Source organism: Scophthalmus maximus, chromosome 12 (assembly GCF_022379125.1).
Source record: "Scophthalmus maximus strain ysfricsl-2021 chromosome 12, ASM2237912v1, whole genome shotgun sequence".
Taxonomy (NCBI): Eukaryota; Metazoa; Chordata; class Actinopteri; order Pleuronectiformes; family Scophthalmidae; genus Scophthalmus; species Scophthalmus maximus.
The window spans coordinates 9,277,176-9,300,327 of record NC_061526.1 but is presented as its reverse complement, the minus strand read 5'-3'; the positions used below and the strand labels follow the sequence as shown (position 1 = coordinate 9,300,327).

General features: G+C 44.1%; 1 protein-coding gene across 12 annotated transcripts in view; it reads left to right on the top strand.

Annotated features, from left to right (window-relative positions):
* npy2rl (neuropeptide Y receptor Y2, like) overlaps window positions 1-22,276 on the top strand; it is a 112,209-nt gene extending 89,933 nt beyond the window's left edge. For 6 of the 12 annotated variants that reach the window (XR_007031812.1, XR_007031815.1, XR_007031814.1 and 3 more), the window contains 7 exons: window positions 1,233-1,421; window positions 4,276-4,336; window positions 5,029-5,067; window positions 10,014-10,058; window positions 19,185-19,334; window positions 21,495-21,585; window positions 21,880-22,276. Coding sequence is in view for 4 of the 12 variants with exons in the window: in XM_047336255.1 (XP_047192211.1) it covers window positions 1,233-1,421; window positions 4,276-4,336; window positions 5,029-5,067; window positions 10,014-10,058; window positions 21,877-21,882 (340 nt within the window). In the remaining 8 variants the exon portion in view is untranslated. Of the gene's footprint in view, window positions 1-1,232; window positions 1,422-4,275; window positions 4,337-5,028; window positions 5,068-10,013; window positions 10,059-19,184; window positions 19,335-21,494; window positions 21,586-21,876 lie in introns of all 12 variants that reach the window. The other 6 variants (XR_007031811.1, XR_007031816.1, XM_047336256.1 and 3 more) reach the window with 6 other exon arrangements.
* Window positions 22,277-23,152: the final 876 nt, after the last annotated feature.

Here is a 23,152-nt window from a genome sequence, read left to right as displayed (position 1 = left end):
TTCTCGATTAATTGATTCGTTGTTTGGTTCCTAAAATGGTGAAGAATGTCGATCGTGTTCCTCAAAAACCTCAACGTGATGTTTTGTTTCGTCCAAACACCAAAGACCTTCAGGTCACTGTCACAGAGGAGCAGAGAAACCAGAACATATTCACATTTAAGAAGCTGAAATCAGAGAATTTTGGACTATTTCTCGCATCAAAACTACTTGAACCGCTGAATCGATGATTAAAATAGTTGCAGATGTAGTAGTAGTGGATTACTAATCGATTACTAATCGATTCATATTTATTATGGATTCTCTCTCTCACATCCTTCCTCCAAGTTTACTGGGAATCTGTTCGGTAGTGAAAACGTGATCCTGACGACAAACTAGCTAACGGACATAATCCTCCTCGGTGGAGGAGAAGAAGAACCCGAGTGAACCTCGATGTGTGAGAACGTACAGGACGAGAGCAGTGGAACATGTGGTGCCGTCGACGCTGCTGCGTTAAGCTTTAATCTAAACTCACTTGCCTGCAGGCGTCTTTCCGACCGGCGACAGCAAACAGCAGTTGGCTTTTAATTTTTGCAAAATGACATTCATTGTTTCAAATGTTGTTTAGCCAAAGGTCATTTTGTCTATACGTGTTTTTGCTTGAATTACCATATTGTAATTACAATAGTTTCCCCTCTGGCAGCAGCTGAGTCAACAGTTTAATGAGCTGAGTCGCAAACCTGCGAAATAAAAAAAGAAAACTCTTCGCTACTGTGAATGAACATTAGGAGCGAGTGTCTGAAGTAACTGTGGGAGCAGAGAGGTGATTAGAGAGCGACTAAGGTTTTTAAACGGTGTCGTTGCGGAGGATCAAACACCCGCCAGATGAAAACCCTCGTGATTCGTCTGCGTCGTCTGTAAATCCCTCGATCGGCGGATCCTCTCTCCGAGCTGCGTCACTGCCGCGCCCGAAATCCCACAATCCTTCTGTTCCCTGCCACCGAACCTCGGCAGCTGTCGACCCCCCCCCCCCCCCCCGTGAACACGAGCCTCAAAGAAGAAGAAGCCATCAACGGTGTCTTTCTTCTGAGGAGATGTTTTCAGTCACACACACTTTCATCCCAAGTGTTATTCTCACTCTTCGGTTCTTTTCAAACACGCGCTTGACTTGTGTCCGACTGAAACATTTTTCTAGGCATGATGTAAAGAGTAAAACACAAATCTACAATAAACCATAATGTGCTTTACTTCGATAGCAGCGGCTCAGTGGACTTGAGTTCCGTGTCTTTTGCAGTTGAGCGTCACGCGGAGGAAAGACGGATCGACGTCATCTGGTTCGCTCTGGATCCCCAAAGCCGTCCCACAATGCAGTGCGTGGAAACATGGTGGTGCGCTCTTGTCAACACACTTGGGAACTGGTTACTTCTGGGCTCTTTGAGGCTCCGGTGAGATCAAAAATAGTAAACAAAACTCTACAGGTTGAGTCGAACTAACAGATGAAGTGATCTGGTAAAAAGGCGAAGAGGTTGACGTCGCCTCCCAAGGTGCATTTGTGTTATAAGTATCCAATCAACAGCATCATCGACTGACAAGATGGCGTCAAGATACTTCATGTTTGTTCCTCCAACCTTGTTTTTTCATTTCAATTTGTGGGATTAATGCTGCCTTCACATGGGGGCGTGTTCACGAGACAAACCGTGAGAACCAGACCTCTGAATTTCGACGAGGGCCATGGAAGTTAATACATTGTGTAATTTTATACACATAATACACATTATGTCTTTACATTTCCTTCATTACATTAACCCGACTGCTAGCTTGCCAAGCTGTTAACCTCCCAGGATCCTACGCGTTGACAGTAACGTTGAAATATTAGCTTCATGTTGCCGTTGCCTCGGCGTTCTCACGACTTAACGGGGCCAGTAGGTGATTTTAATGCTTTTTTGTAAAATTCCGCAAAGGTTTCCTCGCGGTCCGCCATCTGTCAGTTCTGTGTGCGGTCCGCACATCACTCCCCGTCACCTTAGGAGACGTGCTAGAGACCGACGCTACGGCTCAGAGGAGTCCAAAAAAAATCAACATCAAACAAATCTTTCTCCAAAAAGCGTTTTAACCACTTGAACGGGAAAGCAAACTGCGCCCACTTCTGACGCCGTAACCACGAGCCCGGCCAGTTCCATTTGAAGGCAGCTAATGGACGTTTGGGCATCATGTGGTTCATTACTGCTCCCCACTGAATACACTCATTAGATGTGATGACTCCGGAGAGTGATTTTTGTTGTTGCCCGCACTGCTGAGAAAACGTGTGTGTGTGTGTGTGGCGGCGAGATCGCAAGATAACTGTTCATACCGCTCCTCGCCGATGGCGTTCTGATGAGGTTTGTGACGGGACACAGATGCTGCTCGACTTTTACTGAACATGAATGTAAACTGCATTGTACCATGCGGCCGTGATGCTGTGTATCGTGTGTTTCTGTGTAAACATTAACTGTGTGAACGAGTGTAACCAAGCACAAAGTGTTGGGCTTTAACCTGCGTCCAACAAATGACAAATTCTCAAGCACAAACACGCCTCTGGGCTCTTTCTTTGTGTCTGTGTGTGTCCTTGGTTATGTGTGTGTGCACTTTATTTAAAGTTTAATACCAAGTTGAACTTTAGTTTAAGCTATGATTATTATTTCAAGTTTTTTTTCAACATCCGGGCTGAATCATGATTTCCTTTATGCCGCAAATCATATAAATCCAACGTGCAATAGAAATATACTTTGTTCAGGTGGAACTTTTCTCAACAATGTTATAAAAAGTGTTTTTACATTAAAACCAGGCAGGCTGAGGAAATGAGAATAAGAAGACGATTGAACATGAGTAGAGAAGGTAGAAGAATAAGAATAATAATCATATTAATAAATAAATAAACAGTATTAGTCATTGTAAATCAGAGCCAATGTAAATCATTTTTAAAAGATTTCACAAAAAGTTAAGTTGTGAGAAAAAAGTTTCCGTAATTCCCCAGTTTGGGAACAATAGAGTCACCTACCTGCCTGCCTACCTATCAACCAACCTCCCTGCCTACCTGTCAACCTGCCTGCCTACCTATCAACCTACCTGCCTGCCTACCTGTCAACCCCCCTCCCTACCTGTCAACCTACCTCCCTCCCTCCCTACCTACCTATCAACCTCCCTCCTTACCTGTCAACCTACCTCCCTCCCTCCCTACCTATCAACCTCCCTCCCTATCAACCTCCCTCCCTACCTCTCTATCAGCCCCCCTCCCTCCCTACCTACCTATCAACCTCCCTCCCTACCTACCTATCAACCCCCCTCCCTACCTGTCAACCTACCTCCCTCCCTATCTCTCTATCAGCCTCCCTCCCTCCCTCCCTACCTACCTATCAACCTCCCTCCCTACCTGCCTGCCTACCTACCTATCAACCTCCCTCCCTACCTACCTATCAGCCTCCCTCCCTACCTACCTATCAGCCTCCCTCCCTACCTACCTATCAGCCTCCCTCCCTACCTATCAACCTCCCTACCTCGCTACCTTCTGTATTCCCCAAAACAAAAACTTAAGACTTATTAGATTTCAGATGTTGTTGGAGGCTGATTGGATTAATAATGTTTGTAGTAAGTCAGGTCTTATTGTCAACAGCTTTAAAGCAATATGTCAAACTTTATTAGAAACAACAACAGATTGGTACCTTTATGTTAAAGATCACGTCAATCCTCGTAGACACAGTAAACCAGGCCTTGCATCTGTTGGAGTGGATGAGTCGCACCGAGTGTGTTTGAACCCTCCAGAGCCTTTCGGGGTTTATTTGCACCGTTGCGTTTCCATTTCAGATTTAATTACTTTATTCTCAACTAATTAGTTGTAATTAAGAGCGCACAGGTCTCCAAGGAGACCGGCAGTGTGGAGAACTTTCCATCCTGACGTTCAAACGGCTCCAGCTTGTTGTCACGCTGCAGCACAAGACAAATACAGATCGGGACGTTTGCTTTGGCATTTAAAACTCAAAGAATTCACCAGAGTCCACGAGCATTCTGTTAAATTAAATTTTATGTATAGACAAATAAACCCACTGTAAGAGTTTTGGAGTTTCCTGTTGTTTGGAAATGACAGGAGCTGAATTATGGGCCCACTGATTTGTTTGTTTGGTTCAATGGTGATGACAATGACTACCTCTGCATTAATATCCACTAAAAAATGTACTATATATACTTTGTTGTTTTGCTACTTTGAAACACTTTAAAACTCTGAAAAATTTACTTTAATGAAAGCCTTTTTCCCCTTTTTTTCAGTTCCACACCGTCTCGGTTTCATCCGTCGGATGGTTTTGATGATCCCGTCTGGAAGCTCCAGGTGCAACTCACCAAAGCACAAATCCCAGCGACGACTCATTAGACTTGACTGGCGATCAGTCACGATGACTTTACTCCAGTAAAAGGACAATTTAAAAAAACAAAACTGCTTCATCAACGTGCGAGCGGGGAGTTGCAATTTTATAATTTATTCCCAGATTGATTTCGGCGCTCACAGACTGTCGTTAAAGCTTTTCAGAGAATAAAGTTTTGAAGTTCAGAGATGACAAGTGTTCAGTTTAAATTGAATGAATAGATGAATAGAAAAGAATATGACAGACAGAAAAATAATATGTAAAAATCCAATTTGCATTTCATTATAAAAGGTTGAAAAACAATAATCAGTTATTCAAACACAAAATAATTGGAAGACTAAAATGGGTTTGTTTTGACCAAAAACAAAAATGCATAGAAAATATCAAACATATGCTTGAAAGTGTGTTTACGTTACATAATGGTACGTTATCTTGCCCCAAAAGTGAATTTCTCACTGAATATATTGGTCAATTTTGTAACTAACTACATTTAATGGATTCTTATAAACAAGTTCGATTGTGTTTATGTTGTAGAAAGTAAAATTGGAAGAAATAATATTTCTGTACAGCACCTCCTATCTTGAGTACAACAATATTGTTAATCTAAAAAAAATTGAATGTCTGGCTAAAATGAAGTTTACAATTTTGTATTTCAAAGCAGGTTTACTTGAAGACGACAGCAAGTTTCAACAAGGTCGTAAGTGACACGTGAACAGACATTTCTATATGAAGATAAAAGACAGGAAGTCAGTTTTTTGACTTCCTAAAAAGTTGTGTGACCAAAACTTAACTCGACTCGATTTTGAGAGGGGATCAGAGAAGTGACAAGAAAGAAAAATAAGGGAAACGAGATGATGGATGCGATGAAGCAAAGGTCCCGACTGGACTCCGATCAAGGTCCTTAGCTTTTAACTAGGCAACTTCTTAAATCCCTGAACAACAGTTTCATTTAAGTTTCTCCTTGACTTTGCTTTTCCTGAAAGCTGAAAGTCGAGCATGAAAAGTTCACAAGACGTCATTGAGAGCCGACGTCCTTTCCCCCCCTGAATTTAATTACATATTTAAAGAAGATGAATCAGTCAAGAGTTGAATATCGTCACCTCTAAACTTCCGTAGCAGACGGTCACTACATTGACATTCACGGATGAATGACCGGAGATCGTGAAAGAGCAGCTGCGCATTAACTCGGCTACGACTTTCCCAAGAGCGAGTTGCTTTCCCAACTGATGGTTCAAAACTATGGCGACTGCGCCAAGAAAGTTCCTCGAACTGTTTAGACACACGTGTCCTCAGGACAATGTTGTCCAGCTGCTACAGTACGGAAAGGTCACAGTAAAACTCTGCTGGAATTCACCCGTCATACCTGCAAGAAGTCCGGATGAACATTTGCACAGTTCGCAGACTCACTTTTCACTTTTAATGAAAAGTCAAGGACCGGATGAGTCACCCGGATTCACCGGAACGCAACCAACCCCCCCTGGGTGACTCAGCCACTCTTCCTCACCCACAGGACCCCCGCCGCCAGAAACAACAAACCATGATCAAACCCCCCAATATGTCTCCTCGTATCGGCAGATGAACTGTGATCTCCACGGGGATGAAGGAAGGGAACGTTCACTGTTGTTCGAGGGAAAAGAAAGACCCAGACTTTGTGTAATGGAATCAAAGAGAGAAAAAGAAAAATAAAGATGGATGGAGCGAGCTTTTCAATTGAAAAACCATAGGGAGGAGGAGCTGGAGGGGGACGGGGGGCACACAGTGGAGACAGAGACTAACAGTTTATTTCAATCCTTACGATCCCAGGTGAGTTGAGTTGATGGGATAATGGTTGGTATCAGGACGAAGAGTCAATGGCTTTGACCTTTATGACCGAAACAGAGGATTCCAATTTCCTCGTGCAGCGTAATGACTCGGCCCAGCGCCTCCAGCGAGTGAATTACAGGCGACGGGTTCGCTGCTGCTCTGACTCGGACGTATCGAGGTTTACATTATGATCGCGCAAGAGCGATTCATCCGTGCGAGTACATCGTTAACTCGGCGAAGGGGAAGAAATGAAAGAGCCGTGGCTTTCGGAGAACTCGTCATTCCGCTGTAGCAGAATAAGATATATGGTTTGACCTAGATGAACTCGTCGTGGCCTGTGAGCGGACAAGGCCGACGAGGGGTGAATGTTAAATCTGAGTCTACACGTGTAGTGACGTGAACAGCAGAAGAACATGAGGACGAGGAAGCGTCTGTCTACATACGGATCCTTCATCATAGACTGCTCATATTGAGTTCATGATCCGAGGACGCTAAGATCTTTGTTTACGTACTTTTGTTACAGAATCAAAATTCACAAACAGTTTCGAGTGTTAATCTCGGTATACCAAGGGTTGGTCGTCGCTACATGGAGTGGATAAGCTTTGAAGTGATAATCGTGATTAAACCACTGCCACGCCCGGGAAGAATCCTCAAGAGGGCGAGGAAGAGCCATCAAATCAAATCTGTCTGCGACCAAGTGTCATAAATATGACATGTACATGTTGAGCTTACGCTTCTTCGAACTACCATTGTTTTGAGTGGAAGTGAACAAGCAGAGGAGTTCAGCTTCCTGTAGTTGTTTCATGCTACAGCGCCCCCCAGCTGCAACACTCGTACTGCAGCTCACCTATATATCAGGAGAACGCAAAAAACTACTTGACCGCTTTCCACCAGACTTGGTAAAGGGATGGTGCCTGGCACTTTCTTTGACTATGTTTTATGACAAATAAATGAATTAGGTTATTAAAACCACCAGACCCCTTTTTTTCTTTTACTTTTCTACTTTTTAAACAAACGAGAATCGTGTCGGACTGTTCGGCCTTGGCAGAGGGATACGCTCCACTGAGCACCATTCCATGGATTTCTTTTTTCCTTCTTTTTGCAAAGACAGCAGCTCCTTCCTTTTTATCACACTTAGCCGTACAAAATCAATTTTCCTTCATTCTCTTTGGTTTGGGTCTAGACCGTCTAATTATTCTTCGGGGATCATTTGGCTCCGTCTGATTATCCTCAGGTCTTCTGCGGATCATGTCCCCATCCCGGCAGCGACATCCTCGGAGACGGGATGAGATGTATGACCCCATACGTCCTTCCGATTGGACACATCCAATGAATACGTCCGGGGAAGCGTCCGGGACGTTCATTGTTTTCCTTCGTTTGGAGCTTTGAGTGGCTTCTCAGACAATGAGCCAACTGCTAATATTCACACAATGCTTGTGGATGGAAACAGAAATGAATGAATTTGCGCTTTCGGTTTGGCTTTTGGCATGAAAGACATGGATGGTTAGTCCATCAGACTTTGGCCAGAAGGAAATATTTGTATGTTTCCTTCACCTTTTAGTTTTGTATCTTCTTCCAATCCTTCTTCATGGTCTTCCTCCTCTTTGTCACAAACGGCGTCCTTCAAGGAAATCATTTACCAAACTACTACCTAACGATTCATTATGTTTTCGCTGTTGAATGATGCAAAAAGCATATTCATTCATGTCGGAGAGCTCTCATTGAAAATAACCCTGACATTTAATTAACTGGTAGTCAATACTGCAAATTGTATTCAAGTTCAGGTTTTAAATTGGTAGTTTTGACGATTCAGAGACAAAACCCAGACCAGGTCTTTGAGATATGGTGTCGTATCCTTGACAACAGGTGGATATTCTTTTCATCTTTACACACGTGGCAACAATAAACCCTTCAAAGAGCCAGTCCCCCCGACACACACACAAACTTCTCCAAGTGGTTTACTACGGCGCCTGCACTTCTGTTCACGACACATCTGGTTATGAAAGGAAAAGAAAAACAACCTTGGGAACTAAATGAAAGAACATGATAAGCCACCAACACAACATCGCTCCCAATGCAGCAACTCTTGAGAATGTCAACTGATGTGTTGGATGAAGTCTGGAGTGGTTAAACAGAGCTGATGAACTAAAGCTACTTGAGGAAGTGAACATTTCTGATATATACAGTATATCGTCAGTAAAAACTGTGTGTATTTGTTGTTTGCTGCCCTCAAGTGGCCGAAAGCTTTAAAAGGACAGAATGTACTTAAACAACTTGTCATTTTAAAAGTCAACTTGTCCCTTTAGAGACTAAAAAATTTTATTTTAGCAAAAGTGCGATTGAAAAGCTACTCGACTGTCGTGTGAAGTAGCATCCGAGGGAACAAAACCACCGTAGCTTCTGCGAGGCCCGACGCTTGGACGAGTTGTGAAATCCAAATCCGACTCATAATGGCTCCAGTTAGAACAAAATTGATTCACTTAATGGTGCATCGCAATGTGGGTCACACAGTCGCCGTGCGTCCCTGCGTTTTCGATCGCCGCTCAAAGCGGCTGTAAGGAGAACAGATGGTTTGAACTTTCAATGAAACATTCATTCACCATTTCACGTTTTTCCCCAAAGTAGAATAAATGGAGGGGCAGCAGGAGCACGACGTCTGACGTCTGGGAGTCGGCCGCGTTGACGACTCGTCCCTGGAGCTTTGCTCCCACTGGGTTTGTTTGTTTTTTTTAACTGTGGCTTGTCACCAATCTGTTTCCTGGCATCCATCACCGGACTGGGAACACGGAACAATCCGTCTCCCGATGTCAAACACACACACCCATTTAGCGATGCCGAGTGTGGACGCATCTCGGCAGCTCCTGTCGACCTGCCAGTTGAGCTGACAGGTCGAATAAAGATGGACGTCAAGATCAGTCGTCTCCCCTGAGAGGACGATGGAAAACTTTGTGGATGTTTGAACGGCACATCTGAGGTGGACGGGTTTCACAGAGTTAATCTTATATGTTAAGATTATAAGATTGATGTGCTGGGCTAAGGTCACGAGGGAGTTCAACCTATGTGAACTGTCTGTGTGGGGAATCATAAGCTCCTTGGCGTCGGCCAACCTTCCTTCACTGCTCCACCTCCACCGCTGCTTGTAGCGCCGTCAGTTTCCTCGGGCGAGTGTTTGTCTGCTGGTGTGAGTCCGTCAGATTTCAGGCTTAAGGCTCAGTGTGAAACTTGTCAGTCGGTCCCACACTGCCGCAGCCAAGACATCAATAATTTGCCGCCGCACACACACACACACACACACACACTGACACAGTTGTGTGTTCCGACAAGAGCAGACACGCTGTGTTGCACTAAACTAAAATCTGGTTCCTTACCGACGTCCTCACATTTCAGGGTGAAGACCTGGTTTGAGGACAGTGTTGGATTTTTAAATAAATCTCGTCCAGTGTGTTCGACTTACATCATTTGTCTGTTTTTCACAAGGAGTCATTTCCTCCGACCCTCCATCGCCCCCCCCCCCCCCCCCCCCCCCCCCCCCCCCCCCCCAGGTGACCCGAGCTCCTTCGCTCCCGCGACGTCGTCGTGACGCAGCTGGGGGAAAAGTTTTTGGAATCCAGACAGACTCACGTCCGAAGAGCTGCTGCATTTTAATTATTGCTTTTTCTAAATTGATTTATTCCCTCATCTGGGTTTCTCAGCGTCGGCACTCGTTGTTTTTTCTCTCTCTCTGTCCTGATTTGTTTGTCGCTGCTCTTCAGCCCCAGAGCTTTTTATTCCCTTTTTTTAATACTGTATATTTTTCATTAAAGTGTCACACACATACTGATGTTGTCCCTCCTCCTCCAGGTCTCCTCCCAGTTGGACCCGTCCGGTGAACATGGCATACACAGGGTGAGCTCATAAAACTGTAAAAGTACAATATCATGTTCGTAACTCCTTCAATGTGAACTGCAGTGGGGATGAAAGAAGAAGGGCTCATCTCATTTAAAATCAAATCTTTACAGAATCACCATATATATAATGTATAATGTATCATCACGGTGATAATGTTCGGGCTGTATTAAAAACGATAAATCATCAGCGTGTGCTCGGAGGGAAACGTTCCAGCACGTTTCACGAGTGGAACTAACATGACAGTATCATCGCCTCCAATCTGCATGTGATTAGTGTTCCTCCGTCACCTGTGTGGCTGCTCGCTCTGAACGTGGCCCCCCCGGTGCGGTCGTCTGAACCCTCCCCCCCTTAGCCACACGCCTGCAGCATCTTTAATTAATCCCAACCAGCAGGTTCTTTCTGCCTCTCTCGGTCAATAATTGGCACCGGTAACCGCTGGAAAAGCTCCTCTACCTGCAATCCATCTGAAATATAATTGCTTGTTATGACCTGATGTGGAGGAAGTCGCGGGGCTAAATGTGCGGCATGTCACGCGTCCTCCCATTTCATCTGGTCCGCGTGTTCCCCGCGGTCAAAAAGACAAGAAAGAGCAATTTACGTTCATTCTCTATGTGTCTGATGAAAACAGAGACGAGCGTCTCTTCATTGTCCGCGAGAAGGAACCGCTCACACGCCGAATATCATCAGCATCCGCATCATCATTATTATTATTATTCATGAGTGGTCCTTCTGAAGCTCGGCGGCTCCCTCCTGGTTTCGGTTCTTTCATTTATCCGTTTAGACTTAGAAGCGTGTTGGTGAGATCTCTCCGCTCGTCCCCTTATGATTGTTTTCCATCAGAAACACTCGACCGCCCGATTGGCTGCGAAGCGGCGACGGTATATATTTGCCTTCCTAGTATTTAATCCCAGCAGGGGGCCAAGACCAGAAGCCAATTGTCTCTAGTGCTCCGTTCACGAAGACATTTTTTATGTCGAGCTCGGTTAAGTTCCTTAATCACTAAACTGGGGACGTTGATTTTATTTTTATGGGGCTGCCTTTGTTCACGGGGACCGAGGGGGAAAAATGAGATGCTTAGAGACGTTCGCAGAAGTCCGGGCACTGTCTCCAGAGGGGCTGTACGTGAGAAGGCAAATGTTGCTCCAGACAATGACATCCGGACAGTTGTGTTGAAATGCATCTGTGGACTTGACTTGAAACTTGTTTTTACTTCTGGGGGTTTGAATTTGTATTTCAGTACTTTGGACTGAGGATCGTTGGTTCCTGTTCGAACTCTCGTGTCGAACACCTGCTTGACCTCTGGTTTCTCCGAGCTGTGGTTTGGCGGCCGTGTTGTAGGGCCAAAACACAACGATAAGCGATGGCACGTGATTGGTTGTACAGTAGCTTGTTCCTGATTTTCCACACGCTGACACATTTTTAAACTAGCTGACAAAAAGGCCCCAGATCGGAACTAAACCGGCGTTCGGTTGTCAATCTCCAAGCGCTGTGTGTGAACTCTTCAAAGACGCAATCAGAGAGACTCATAAACACATTGACTCCTCCGACTACATTTCTAGCTCGCTGAATATCTAGAAAAATCGGACCCTAACAACTAGAGCCAATCAGAGCGCAGGACGACGGCATAGTTGACTCCAGGTCACAAAGGTTGTGTTGTTAACTGCACAGCGATCCAACCACTGTGGATCAAGACTGTAGTCGTGTCTGATCTCGACATTAAAAAACCTGCTTACAGGACGGAATACTGCTCAGAGGTGGAAGAACTTGTTCATCCTCTGCAGGAACAACAAGGTTCTCGTCATAGAACCCAAACCCTGAGAACCAGACCCAAACTAAAATACATGGGATATGAAACACGTGACTGTGTTCAAACGTGTGTTGATCATCGATGTCGCCACAGAGCGAAGGATTTATAGCAGCAATCTTTTTTTTATTCGAGTCTATAAAGCAGCAACGTCTGATTGATTTGAACTGATGTGTGTGTGATCTCGTCTCTGCGGCTGAGGCGGCCGAGTGCAGCTGTCGACACTTTCTACCAATTTGGCAAAGTGTAGAAAATTATGCAAATGAGACGGGTAATGATCACACTCATCGGCTAAATGGCTGGTTACCGCCTGTAATTATGTTGAATCATCTCCCGAAGGGCGAACCAGTCAAATGCAAATCTCCGCGGTCTCTCCTATGGAGCTGCGGTGCGGCGGGCGACTTGTTGCCGGGAGGTTTGTGGTCACAACCTTTCATCCGCGTGAGAGTTGACATGAATGATGACATAATGGAGGTGATGTTGGCTGCAGGTCGGACAGCAGCCATTTTGGGGACATTTCCACCATGAACAGTGTAAAAAATATGATTACAGTTGTTCTCAGTGAATCAAGAGTAGAAACCCTTCTGTCCACAGTGCACAGCAGAGTGATGAGAACTGTGAATATGTGCCGTTGATGGATTCTTTGATTTTATTTCCCTGCTCAGCTCAAACAAAAACTTGACAAAGACTTGATCAAGGAACAAAGATTCGAGACTGTCCTGCACCGAAAAACAAGTTGTTGTAGTAGTAGTTGTTGAACCTGCGGAGAAATCTGCGCCAGCTTAGCATTTGTTTCCAGAAGTTGTACAGAATAGTTTAGATAGATAGATATCTAGGTAGCTCGATAGGTAGGTAGGTAGGTGGGTAGTTGGGAAGGTAGGTAGATAGATAGCTCGATACTTTGGTAACTGAAGGAGCTGCAATTTCAAATGAAGTCATTGCTTTTATTGTAACATAAAGAACAAACACAGGTCATGTCAGTGGTTTAAAAAACAGATTCATTTTGCAAAATCAGCATAGTTTGGACAGAGCAGGTTTTCATGTTTGTAGTCCTGAGGTTTTGTGTATCTGTCCGCAGCCGATCCTCCTGCTCGGAAAAGCATGGACATGACACAGAGGGCCGGCCCCGACGGACTTTGCGTTTTGTTTGAACTGCACAGACGGTACATTCCACAAAGCAGCAAAAGTCCGTCATCCTCAGTTTAAGCGTCTGGAACTGGCGGCGTTCCGTTTCCCCGCGTCCTCAAACAAAACGGCGCTCGAGGCTTCGTCTGTCTCCGAGCTCTGCCAAGTGCCGCTCTGTCCCGGAGCCTCCGTCCCCCCACCAATCTGCCCGTTGCTTAATGAGAGGATTCAGTTGGCCGTCGCTCTTTAAGAAAGTTTCTTTGGAGCTTTTGTAAGCGATTGCCAGCTAAATCCGTTCTGTCTCTGTGGGGAAAATATTGCTTGGTTTTAGCCCATCAACCACAAATTGTGTTTGTTGCTGACCATTTGCCAAAAGCATTACAGTACCTTTGCTCTCAGATTCCGCGCCGCCTCTGGTTTCGCTTCATTTCTTTCTTCTCTGGACTGATTTGACAGCGATCCTGCTGAAAACAGGATGTTGGGCGCAGGACAACGGTTCAGTCGTGGGTGTCTGGAATCGGCGGGATGTGAGATGCTCATTGTGAAGCGACCTGCTGTCGGGCTTTATTCATCCGCCGGAGCTGCCAGATACTGTGTGTTAAAAATACAGACAGAGGTTTAATGAAGACGTGAAATAACACATTATTTTATCTGGATTTTATGGGGACAGACAAGAGTGGAAGGAGCCTTTGGGCTTTCGACCACCTGAGAAGGTTTAAGTGGAATCCTGGAAGTGAGATTTTCCTCAATTCGAAAACCAGCAGAGCAAAAACTGCTGACACTGATTGATTAGGCTTTAACGTTTGTGAAGCACTGATTTGAAAAGAACTTAAACGATTCGCCGATGTGTCCGGGATTTTAAATGTTACGTCATCCCGTCGTTGAGGTGAAGCGGTTTCATGGCTGGCACATGAGCGTCAGGGTCAGAACACGTCAAACTCTCGGAGCTGTCCTCCATTTCATCGGCCGCGCGCTCAAAAGAAAAGTTGCGATGACCTCTGCCTTCAGGCCGCCGAAAAGGTCAGCGCAGTCTAACGTCAGCTTTTTTTAAAAACCCATATGGATTTTCAAGCTGCAAATCAATTTCCCGAGGCCGAAATGGCATGCCGGCATCGCCGAGCGTTTCAGAGATTTTTTTTTAAAAGCTGGTGGTCTCATCTGACTGCTGCTGGTGGTTATTGAGCTGCTGCTGTCAGGGATGGAGATATGGAACCAGCGACAGCAAAAACAACAGAAAAAAAAACGAATGAGCTTCATGGGAGTTAACGGTGTGTGTGTGTGTGTCAATCGCAGCAGTAAGTAAATGTCAGATTGAGGAGCTTTTTTTCTTTGTTTTTCTTCAAAGAGAAATTGATTCCAGTGATTAATAAAAAATATAAAAAACATTCCTGGCCTGGTCACATGAACATCTGTGACCAGAACACTGAAGGTTCCTGGGCAGCAGCGCCCCCTGCAGCCTCACGTGGGGATGGATTCTTTTTGGGCTCCATGACCGAGCGACGACGTAGTTTCCACCTAGAGAAAAAAACAGAGTCTATCAATGAGTTGAGCTCCGCCTGCTGAACTGAAACACTACCGAACGCCGGATATTTCCCAATATCATCTGTTTACTGAACCTCAAGATTCAGTAAACAAACACACAAAAACTCTGTTCAGAAACTTCATATTTTAAAAAGTTTCCTGCAGAATATTGGAGATAAACGCTTTTTTAAACTGATCTACAGTTCAGCATCAGTCGTGAACTCGAGGAGATCGTAGCCCAGTTACAGAGACAGAACAGACGTTCAGGGTGACGAGTGGAAATGAAAGAGGCTCCGTCCTTCACAGTCAACGTCAGCGAACCATCAGAATAATGTGCAAGCTGCCGGTTTAAGATAAAAACAGTTGCAGTTATGTCGCTTTAACGCCCGAGTCATTCTACCCTTAAAATGCTGTTGTGCGAGTGCAGAGCATCAATGTGGATAAGTGATGGATGGATGAGATTCAGTGGATGACATCTGGATGGATGAATAGAGAATGGAACGATGAACGAGTCAGAGGACGGGTGGAAATCTGGTAGGATGGATGTGTAGACAGTATTTGCATAGATGATGGATGACACACGGATAGTCGAACGGATGATGGATGAACAGACGGTTGGATAGTTGAGTGGAGTGATGCTTCTTCCTCCTGTATCAAACCGACCTCCAGACAGACTGGTTTCGCTGATGGACAGTGATGAGGACCATCATCTGAAAATTGAACGGACAAATGAACGGATTGAGAATTGAAAAGGTGGACAGAACTGGGGAAAGTGAAATGTAAATTCAATGGGACAATGAACGGATGAGTTGGAAAGAAGGCAAATGGAAGGGTTGGCATATAGATATTAAAAAATCCCTGGACATGAATGAATGAATAAAAGAATATACTGATGCATCGTAGATGGATGAATAGATGATTGGGTGAAAGTGGATTCACGGGTGAGCAAAGGGACATGAAAAAGAAAGAATGTTTTCTATCAGTCTTTCTCTCTCTCTCTCTTCCCCTTTTCACTCGTACTGTTTTTCTTGCTTCGTCTCCACAGATTTCTCTACGCCCTCAGCGGACGAGTTGAAGAGTTCAAACATATTTATTTCACAGCGAAGCGATCTGGAGTTTACAATCTAAAGTTAAAACAAACCCAGACACGACACCGGGAGTACTTTGTGATAATCTAACTTCCACACTGGATAATCATCTGTGTGGCTGGTGTGTACTGTTGAAACAGGAAATTCAAAAACATTTACACACAGTATTGCGGCTAAATCAAGTCAAGTTAATTCAAAACAAGCAGATTTGACCAAAGTTCTGTACAAGGGAAGCATAAGTGAAGTATTTTAAAAGGCTAGAATGAGAATGAAATCCAACCGTGGACAGTCAAAAGCCCTGGGAACAAGTGGGTCTTTGGTTTTAACCCAAAATACATCTGTGGAAGGGAAATACACTTCATCGTAAAAGTAAAGCGGTTCCAGAACTTTGGTAAACGCACAATCAGAGGTCAGAGGATTTGAGAGATCTGCCTGGAGTGGAAAAGATACAGAGAAGTTCAGAGACAGATCAGGGTCCAGGCCATATTAGAAACAACTGTTTGGGGGAAATTTAGGACATTTTTGTAAAGTGAGAACATTTTGGGAAGTACGGCCATTCTTTAGAAACAGGTCTTTTTTGGAAGCTGGGGACATTCTTTAGAAACTTCGAAGTAAAGACAGAGGACTAAGATTAGGACTTGTTGGATGTCTTCTGCGCTATAAAGAGACAAACACAGAGAATTATCTGCTGGTGATTTGAAGACAAAGCGGTTTCCACTGAAAGACCTCAAATCAACGCTCACGTCGCCTCACGGAGGGAGATAACAAAGACCGAGACAGCTCAGTTTAAAATAGACACACTTCAGGCGCTTTCTCTCTGTTCCCTTTCTTCATCTTGATCTCCGACTCTTGTTCTCCTTCTCCGCCCCCTTCTCTCATTCCTTTTCTCCTACTGGATGTCTTTCCGTCAGCCGTCTGTAAACACTAATAATCTCGTCCTCTCCCTGTCGCCGTGGTTCTTTTTTCTTCTGACATTTATCTGTGACGCTCCTTCCTCCCTCGGACGTGACTCATCGCTCCGTCTCAGACGCTGATGTTTCCACCCCTGAAATTAATATGGTTGAACTTTTCTTCTTCCTCACTGACCTTCTCGTCCAAGTTAAGGCCTGACCTTAACTAATTGAACCCGACCGACCATCCGTGAAGGAGGTCAACTTGTGGGACTTGGCCTCTTGCTCTTATTATAACTGGTGACTGCCGATAAAAGGCAGATTGGGCTCCGAGCTGGGGCTTTTGTCGACGAGTGGAAATTGGGGCTCAAACCTCAGACTCCAGCTGGAATTAGAACGGTACTCAGTGGAGCACATACGTCCTCCAAGACCCAACTTTCATAGACATCAGTCCCATAAATAGGTCTGAATTTCATCAAGATCCATGTAAAAATATCAAATAACGTTCTACATCTCAATGTTAAAGAAAGAGAGAAAAGTGTCCACGTCACCTGCGTCAAAAATCCTACTATTTTTTTTAGATTGAGGGCGACTCACACTTTCCGAGGAATGTCCATCTGAAAATCTGCTTTGAAGGGAAAAAAATCTGACGTATTTAGCGGAATGTTTTCTGCGAGTGTGTGAGATTTGGTGCAACTTGAGTGAATTTCAGGACAGTTGGGACTTTGGCGCAGGTTTGAGACCGACCGAGTGACTTTGTAAGGTTTAATTGAGTAAAATTTTCTTTGGCCAACTTTTTTTGTGACACCCCTACTTCCGACCGGCTGGAGTTTCCTGTCCAAAAACAAGTTTGTAGAAGTTCTCCATAAGTGAGGGATGGGGAAAAGAAAATGAATGGGGAACCAGGACTGTTCACAACATTAATTAATTAAAACTCAAGGGGTTACATCACTAATGAATCAAACTGTGATGCATAAAAACAACCTAGTTTAAGTGTCAGAGCTTAATAAGGAGACTTAATGTCACGGCTGAATTCTACACCACACATACACTCAACATTATCAGCGGGGCTGGTTAATCTCATATAATATACATGCCGACCTTCTGGTCTTGAGGCGGAACTAATTACTTGCAGCCCCCAGAGGCAGAAACAATGTTGGCGCCTTCTAGGACGCGCCCCCCCCCGGTCAATTAGAAACCTCACAGTCGACCCGTTAGCCGTCCGCGGATCACCGCCTCCTTAACAAGCACGGAACGGACATTGGGGAAGTTTTTGTGGGATGAAGCCGTGTCAGCTTGGTTAACTGGATCTCAGCGTGTCGCCTGAACGGCGTTTTTTCTGTAAATTCCAGCAGCGCAGAGGAGCATCGCTCTAATTGAGACCCAGAAGATTTGAACACTGACAATAAACATATTCATAGCTCTCTTTATTCATCATGCCAAATTGTGTGTGTGTGTGTGCACTATAATATTAGCCAGTGGACTCCTTTTGAGGACACGGAAATTGGATTATATAAAATATAGAGATGAATTCATTATGAAGACACTGATCACAAGGTTTTTCAATGAAATCAAATATTGTGCCATGTGAGCTTCCTGTGTAAAGCGTGTTACCAATGCCACTTTAAATAAATGCAGTGTTGGAATATATTACCAACACTGATTCTTTATTTAATCTTCATTCTTTTTTTTGGGATGACCCTTCTGCAGGATATTCAAAATCAATATGAACTGGCAGCTGTGAAGAAAACACTTATGCATATGAAAGCAGAACCCAAAGAAAGGATGTCACATCTGTGGCAGGAGCTCCTCGTCTGCGGCTCCTCTCCAGCACTTTTCAGTCTGAGTTGGAGAATTGGTTCTGACTGAAAAGACATATTCAGAGGTTGGAGTTACTTATTAGAAATTCAGATTTAGTGAGCCTCGTGCCGGATGATGCGATTTTAATGCCGCGCGTGTCATGTCGTCCAGATCATGTAGATTCATTGCCAGTGTTTGGCTTCTCACACTGATTACAAAACATCAGATCAGTGTGAAATGGGATGTTGTAGAACCGTTTTCTGGTCCGGTTGGAGCACCACATTGATAGAGCCCACACACACACACACACCAGAGATGAAAAATTCAGGAGGCAACAAATACATACACTCCCTTTTCCTTTTATCGCCGTAGGAATTATTAACTGCACATGTTCATTCTTTCCCCCTCGTGTGACTCATTAACGCCACACACACACTGTTTCCTGTCTGGATTAATGAGCATCACCGCTGCACTAAAGTGTGTGTGCGTGCGCGTCACCTGCACTCAGGTGGTTTTCAGGTGTGTCATCCATTAACGGATAAGACCGATGGACACAACATTTGTTTTGTTGTCAAAATCCCATGAAAAGACCCAAAGAAACAGCAGCCTGTCAGTGCGTCTCCCCCGACACTTCCCCCCTCGCAGCTCTGAGCACATTAGTTCCGACCGAACATGTAAATCTTTTTAAAACACATTGTTTCTTTTAGTATTTCTGAGGGGGACTATTTTCAGCCGTCAATTAATCCACAGTTGTGTGTGTGTGTGTGTGTCAGGCTGTTTTGATTCCAGATCAGCGACCTCCTGACGTGGTGGATGAGACACTCGTCTTGTGTCTCGTCCATCGACTGACAGTAACAATCATTAAAGGTTTCCTTTGTTCCGCTGCCGTCTCCAGCTCAAGGTCTCCTGAAGCGCTCGCCTGATAAAGCGCCTGGTCGTAAACTGGGACTTGTCGAGACTCCGACCTTCTGGGGCGCCCTCGAAAACCGCGGGCGCTGCTGCTGACATGGAGGAAGCTTTGAAATGGCATCGTTCCGTCCTTCAGGTGATGTATTTTACTGTTAAAGGTAGATATTGGGTGAAGGACATAACACAGAGAGGGATTTATCTTCAGCGTTGGTCAGTAATGGAGGAAAGAGTGTCATTTTCTCCGTGATACAGTGGATGAAGGGACCTTTTCGTTCCCTCTGTTAGTGCTTGTGTGTTTGTTCACAGTATATTCAGAAGATGCCCATTGGCTGCTGGAACCACGTATCGTAGCTACTCCACTTCCTGTTACCGATGTTTTCTTGTGTTTCAGCTCAACGCAGATTTATCCTCTCTTTTTGTGTGTGTATCAAAACTCAACGCATGCAGCTTTAAGTACTTGATAGTGGTTTGCATTTACGTCTTAGCAATAATTCATAGAGCGTAATCAAACGTGTCCTCGGACGGAGGCTCGTCAAGGCTGCGGAATATGAAGCGGTGGGAGGCAGTGGCCTTGTGAAACCCCACGACGCTGGGATGATGTAAAGAGACAGGCTGCGTTGTTCTCCGTGGGGAAACTGTTCTGCCTATTAAACTCAGTGAAATTGAAAACAAAAAATACATTTTTCATGTGAAAATGACATTGTCGCTCATCGTTGTATCAGACATTCATCCTCTTTGTCGTGATTGGCCTGAAGCGTTGTTCAGAACCAAGATGCGTGGGATGGATTTCCGCGAAATTTGGTTTACAGGTGTTTTCTTGAATTCGATTAACTTCATAGATCTTCTGGCTTTTCATATAGCGCCATCGTCAGGTCAGAATTTTAACTTCTGTCGGATATTTTCCCTTCAGCCTCGACTGTTCTTTGCGTTTCATGCTCTTCGTGGATAAGTGTGATGAGAACATTTAGATACATTTATTTACCAATACTTTTTATTTTAGTTTGGTCCAAATCCCATCTGCTAACGAGGAGGGGGCGGGGCTTATGGCCTACACTGCAGCCAGCCACCAGGGGGCAATCCAGGTGAATTGGCTTTAATTTGGGGGAGCCGTCATGTCGTCCATCTTTGGTTTCATGCTACCTGGAAAATGTTTGTTATAATAAAAAAAACTTTGTCTACATAGCTCCTTTGACAACATAGACACAAGGTGCCGAACGAGAAATGTTCAGAATGTTACAAATGAGAAAAGAATGGAATAAAATAAATGAACAGATTCTGAAGTGATTGAATATTTTAAACACTGGAAAGTTTAAAAAAAAAGGTTGATTCAGACTCGAAGTACCGAGACTCGCTGGGAGATTTAAAAAGAGGATATAATATATTTTACATGCATTTTTCAAAATGTCAAACTTTTTGAGTTGAGTTTAAATTAGTTCTTTAGCTAAAGAAAGTTTGGGAGAAACTGGAAACTTTAGGCATTTTAGCTTTTTCTTTTCTTCTTGTGTTCAGTGCAAAATGTACTTAGGAATTTATCGTCTGTTCTGATTTTATCATAATGTTCAGCTGCTTTTTCTGGGGCCGGCAAAACATCCTTCATATTCACTTCTAATTAAGAGGTTGCTGCCCTGATACTGATTGTTGTGACTGCGTGTCTTCATTTCCCTGTGAGTGACAGGCGGAGAGAAGCCGTGTGATTACAGAACACATCGGTCAAGTGAAAAAGCATCATGCCAGAACGATGTGAATATGATAAACAATCAACATGTAATTTCTCTCACACTGTGACGACAAACAAATGACTGCGAGATGAAGTCGTCACGATGAGCGTCTGTAATTCATCTTCTCTCTTCTTCACTTGCACATGAAAATCAGTGATGTGTGAGAAATGATTTATGGGGACGGCAAATTTCCTCATTCATCTTCTCTCCGTCACACACACACACACCATCAAATTAAATTTCACTGTTGTAAAAAAAACCATGCATCACTTCCACAAACTTACATTCAGAAGATTATCTTCTTCGTTGTTTTTAAATGGCGCATTGTCGCTGTCACGCTGTCACAGTTTCCCCTTTGTCCTCTGACGGTGGCAGATGTAGAGATTGATTGTTTTTCAAACCAATATTCCCTTCAATTTGAAGGGTTGTAGAAGAGTTGTCGTCTGATTTTTATACTTAAGTGTGCGACGACAACGAACCCCCGGCCCGACTGAAGATGAACGCAGCATATACAGTATGAAATCAAAGATAATATACAGAGATGTTGCGTCAACGTCTGCTCATCTTTTGAATTCCAGGAGACGTGACGATACGCATGTGCAAGCGGTGAACAGATGAAGGAGCTGGTTCCTATCGCGATGTCGTCTCAGACGTTCCTCATCTCACGAGGTCATAAGAGAGCGATAAAAAAATAACAAAATACTGGATACGGACGCATGGAATTTTATCTTGGTCCATGTTCCATCCTTCAATTCAATTACAATTTTTGACCAAGTTAACTGGAAATCTGCTCAGTAGTTTTTTAATCACTGCTCACAAACAAACGAGCAGCGGCTCAAATAAATGCAGATACAAAAAAAAAAGCAACTGAGAAAACACTCGTTAAAGCCTAAAATGACTAAATGTGATGAACTGATCTGCTCATCACAAACCGTCTCCTTTCCCTCCTCTGTGTCTCAGCAGTGAGGATGAGGATTCTCTCCAGTGTCCTTCACATGATCTGAAGAAGAGGCTTCCTGCCGGGACCTCGTCTCTCTGCAAACACTGACTGGAATCCTCCAGTGTAACCAGAAAACACACACACCGCCGAGGCAATTTGTGTGCTAATGCAGACCAGAGGCTGTGTGTGTGTGTGTGTGTGCCTGAGTTATTAACTTGTCAAAGGGTTCTGATGAAGGAGAGGGAGGACGTAAACCTGTAATCTTCCAGGTCACCAGAGACAAGGAGGACGTGCGTTGGCTAAACGTTCGCAGGAGAGTGTGTGTGAAAATGAGGTCAAAATGTCGAGCCACAACAAGCGGTTGCGGTTCACAGCCTGAATACTAACAAGTGAATTTAAAACGTTTTCCTTATCAGAACATTCCGTCTTCTGTTGTCTGTCGGTGTGAACGTTCGTCCTCTCGCCTTCTGAACATACGAGACCTAACTAACAATGGTGAGCAACATGTAATGCGAAATCCAAATCATAAATTTAACTGGCTGGAACCAACCTGCAGAGATATTTGTGCGTGCGTTGGGTGAAGCGGTGGAACTTTGATGTCTGAAACAAAGAACGTCGGTTCGCTCGTTTGAGACAGAGAGTGAAAGTTGAGGAAAGGTTGACACCATATTTCCCGCAACATAAGAAAATGTTTAATTGTTATATGACCTCTATTTTAACAAAACGGTTTGATACTGAAACTCTAGTATCAGAAAATTAGATGAAAACTTTTATTCTTGACTTTTGACGTTGACTTTTAATTAAGAAAAAACATAACCTCTAAATTAGCTGCTAAAAAACTGACGTAAACTGACACTTAATTTCCTGTGAAGCTGAACTTGGACTTTGCAGTAATGAAGCAGGAGCCCGGTTCTGATCTTCTCAGCGAGTTGTTTCAATGTTTCACTTGCTGCCATGTTCCGCCCTCGTCGCCGTATGACGAGGAAACACAGATTCTCCGCTCTCTCTCTGAAACATCCATTTTAATTAAAAACATAATGAAGGAGGCAAGCTGGAGCTTGTTCGTGTCTCAAATCATGTTTAAATGATTTTCCCTGTGACTGAAACAACCTCCGGTCTAATTGAACGACGCGGGAGAGACGCGCCGTTTGCCAAAAGTGAGATTTAGGTGTCTGGTGTTTACATGGATGGAAAAATGTGAGGAGGAATCCAGATTTACTTTTATTTGATTGAAATGCAGACAGTGTCTCCTCTTGACTGAGCTGCCGTCAAGAATTTATGAAGTTGTGTCCATTG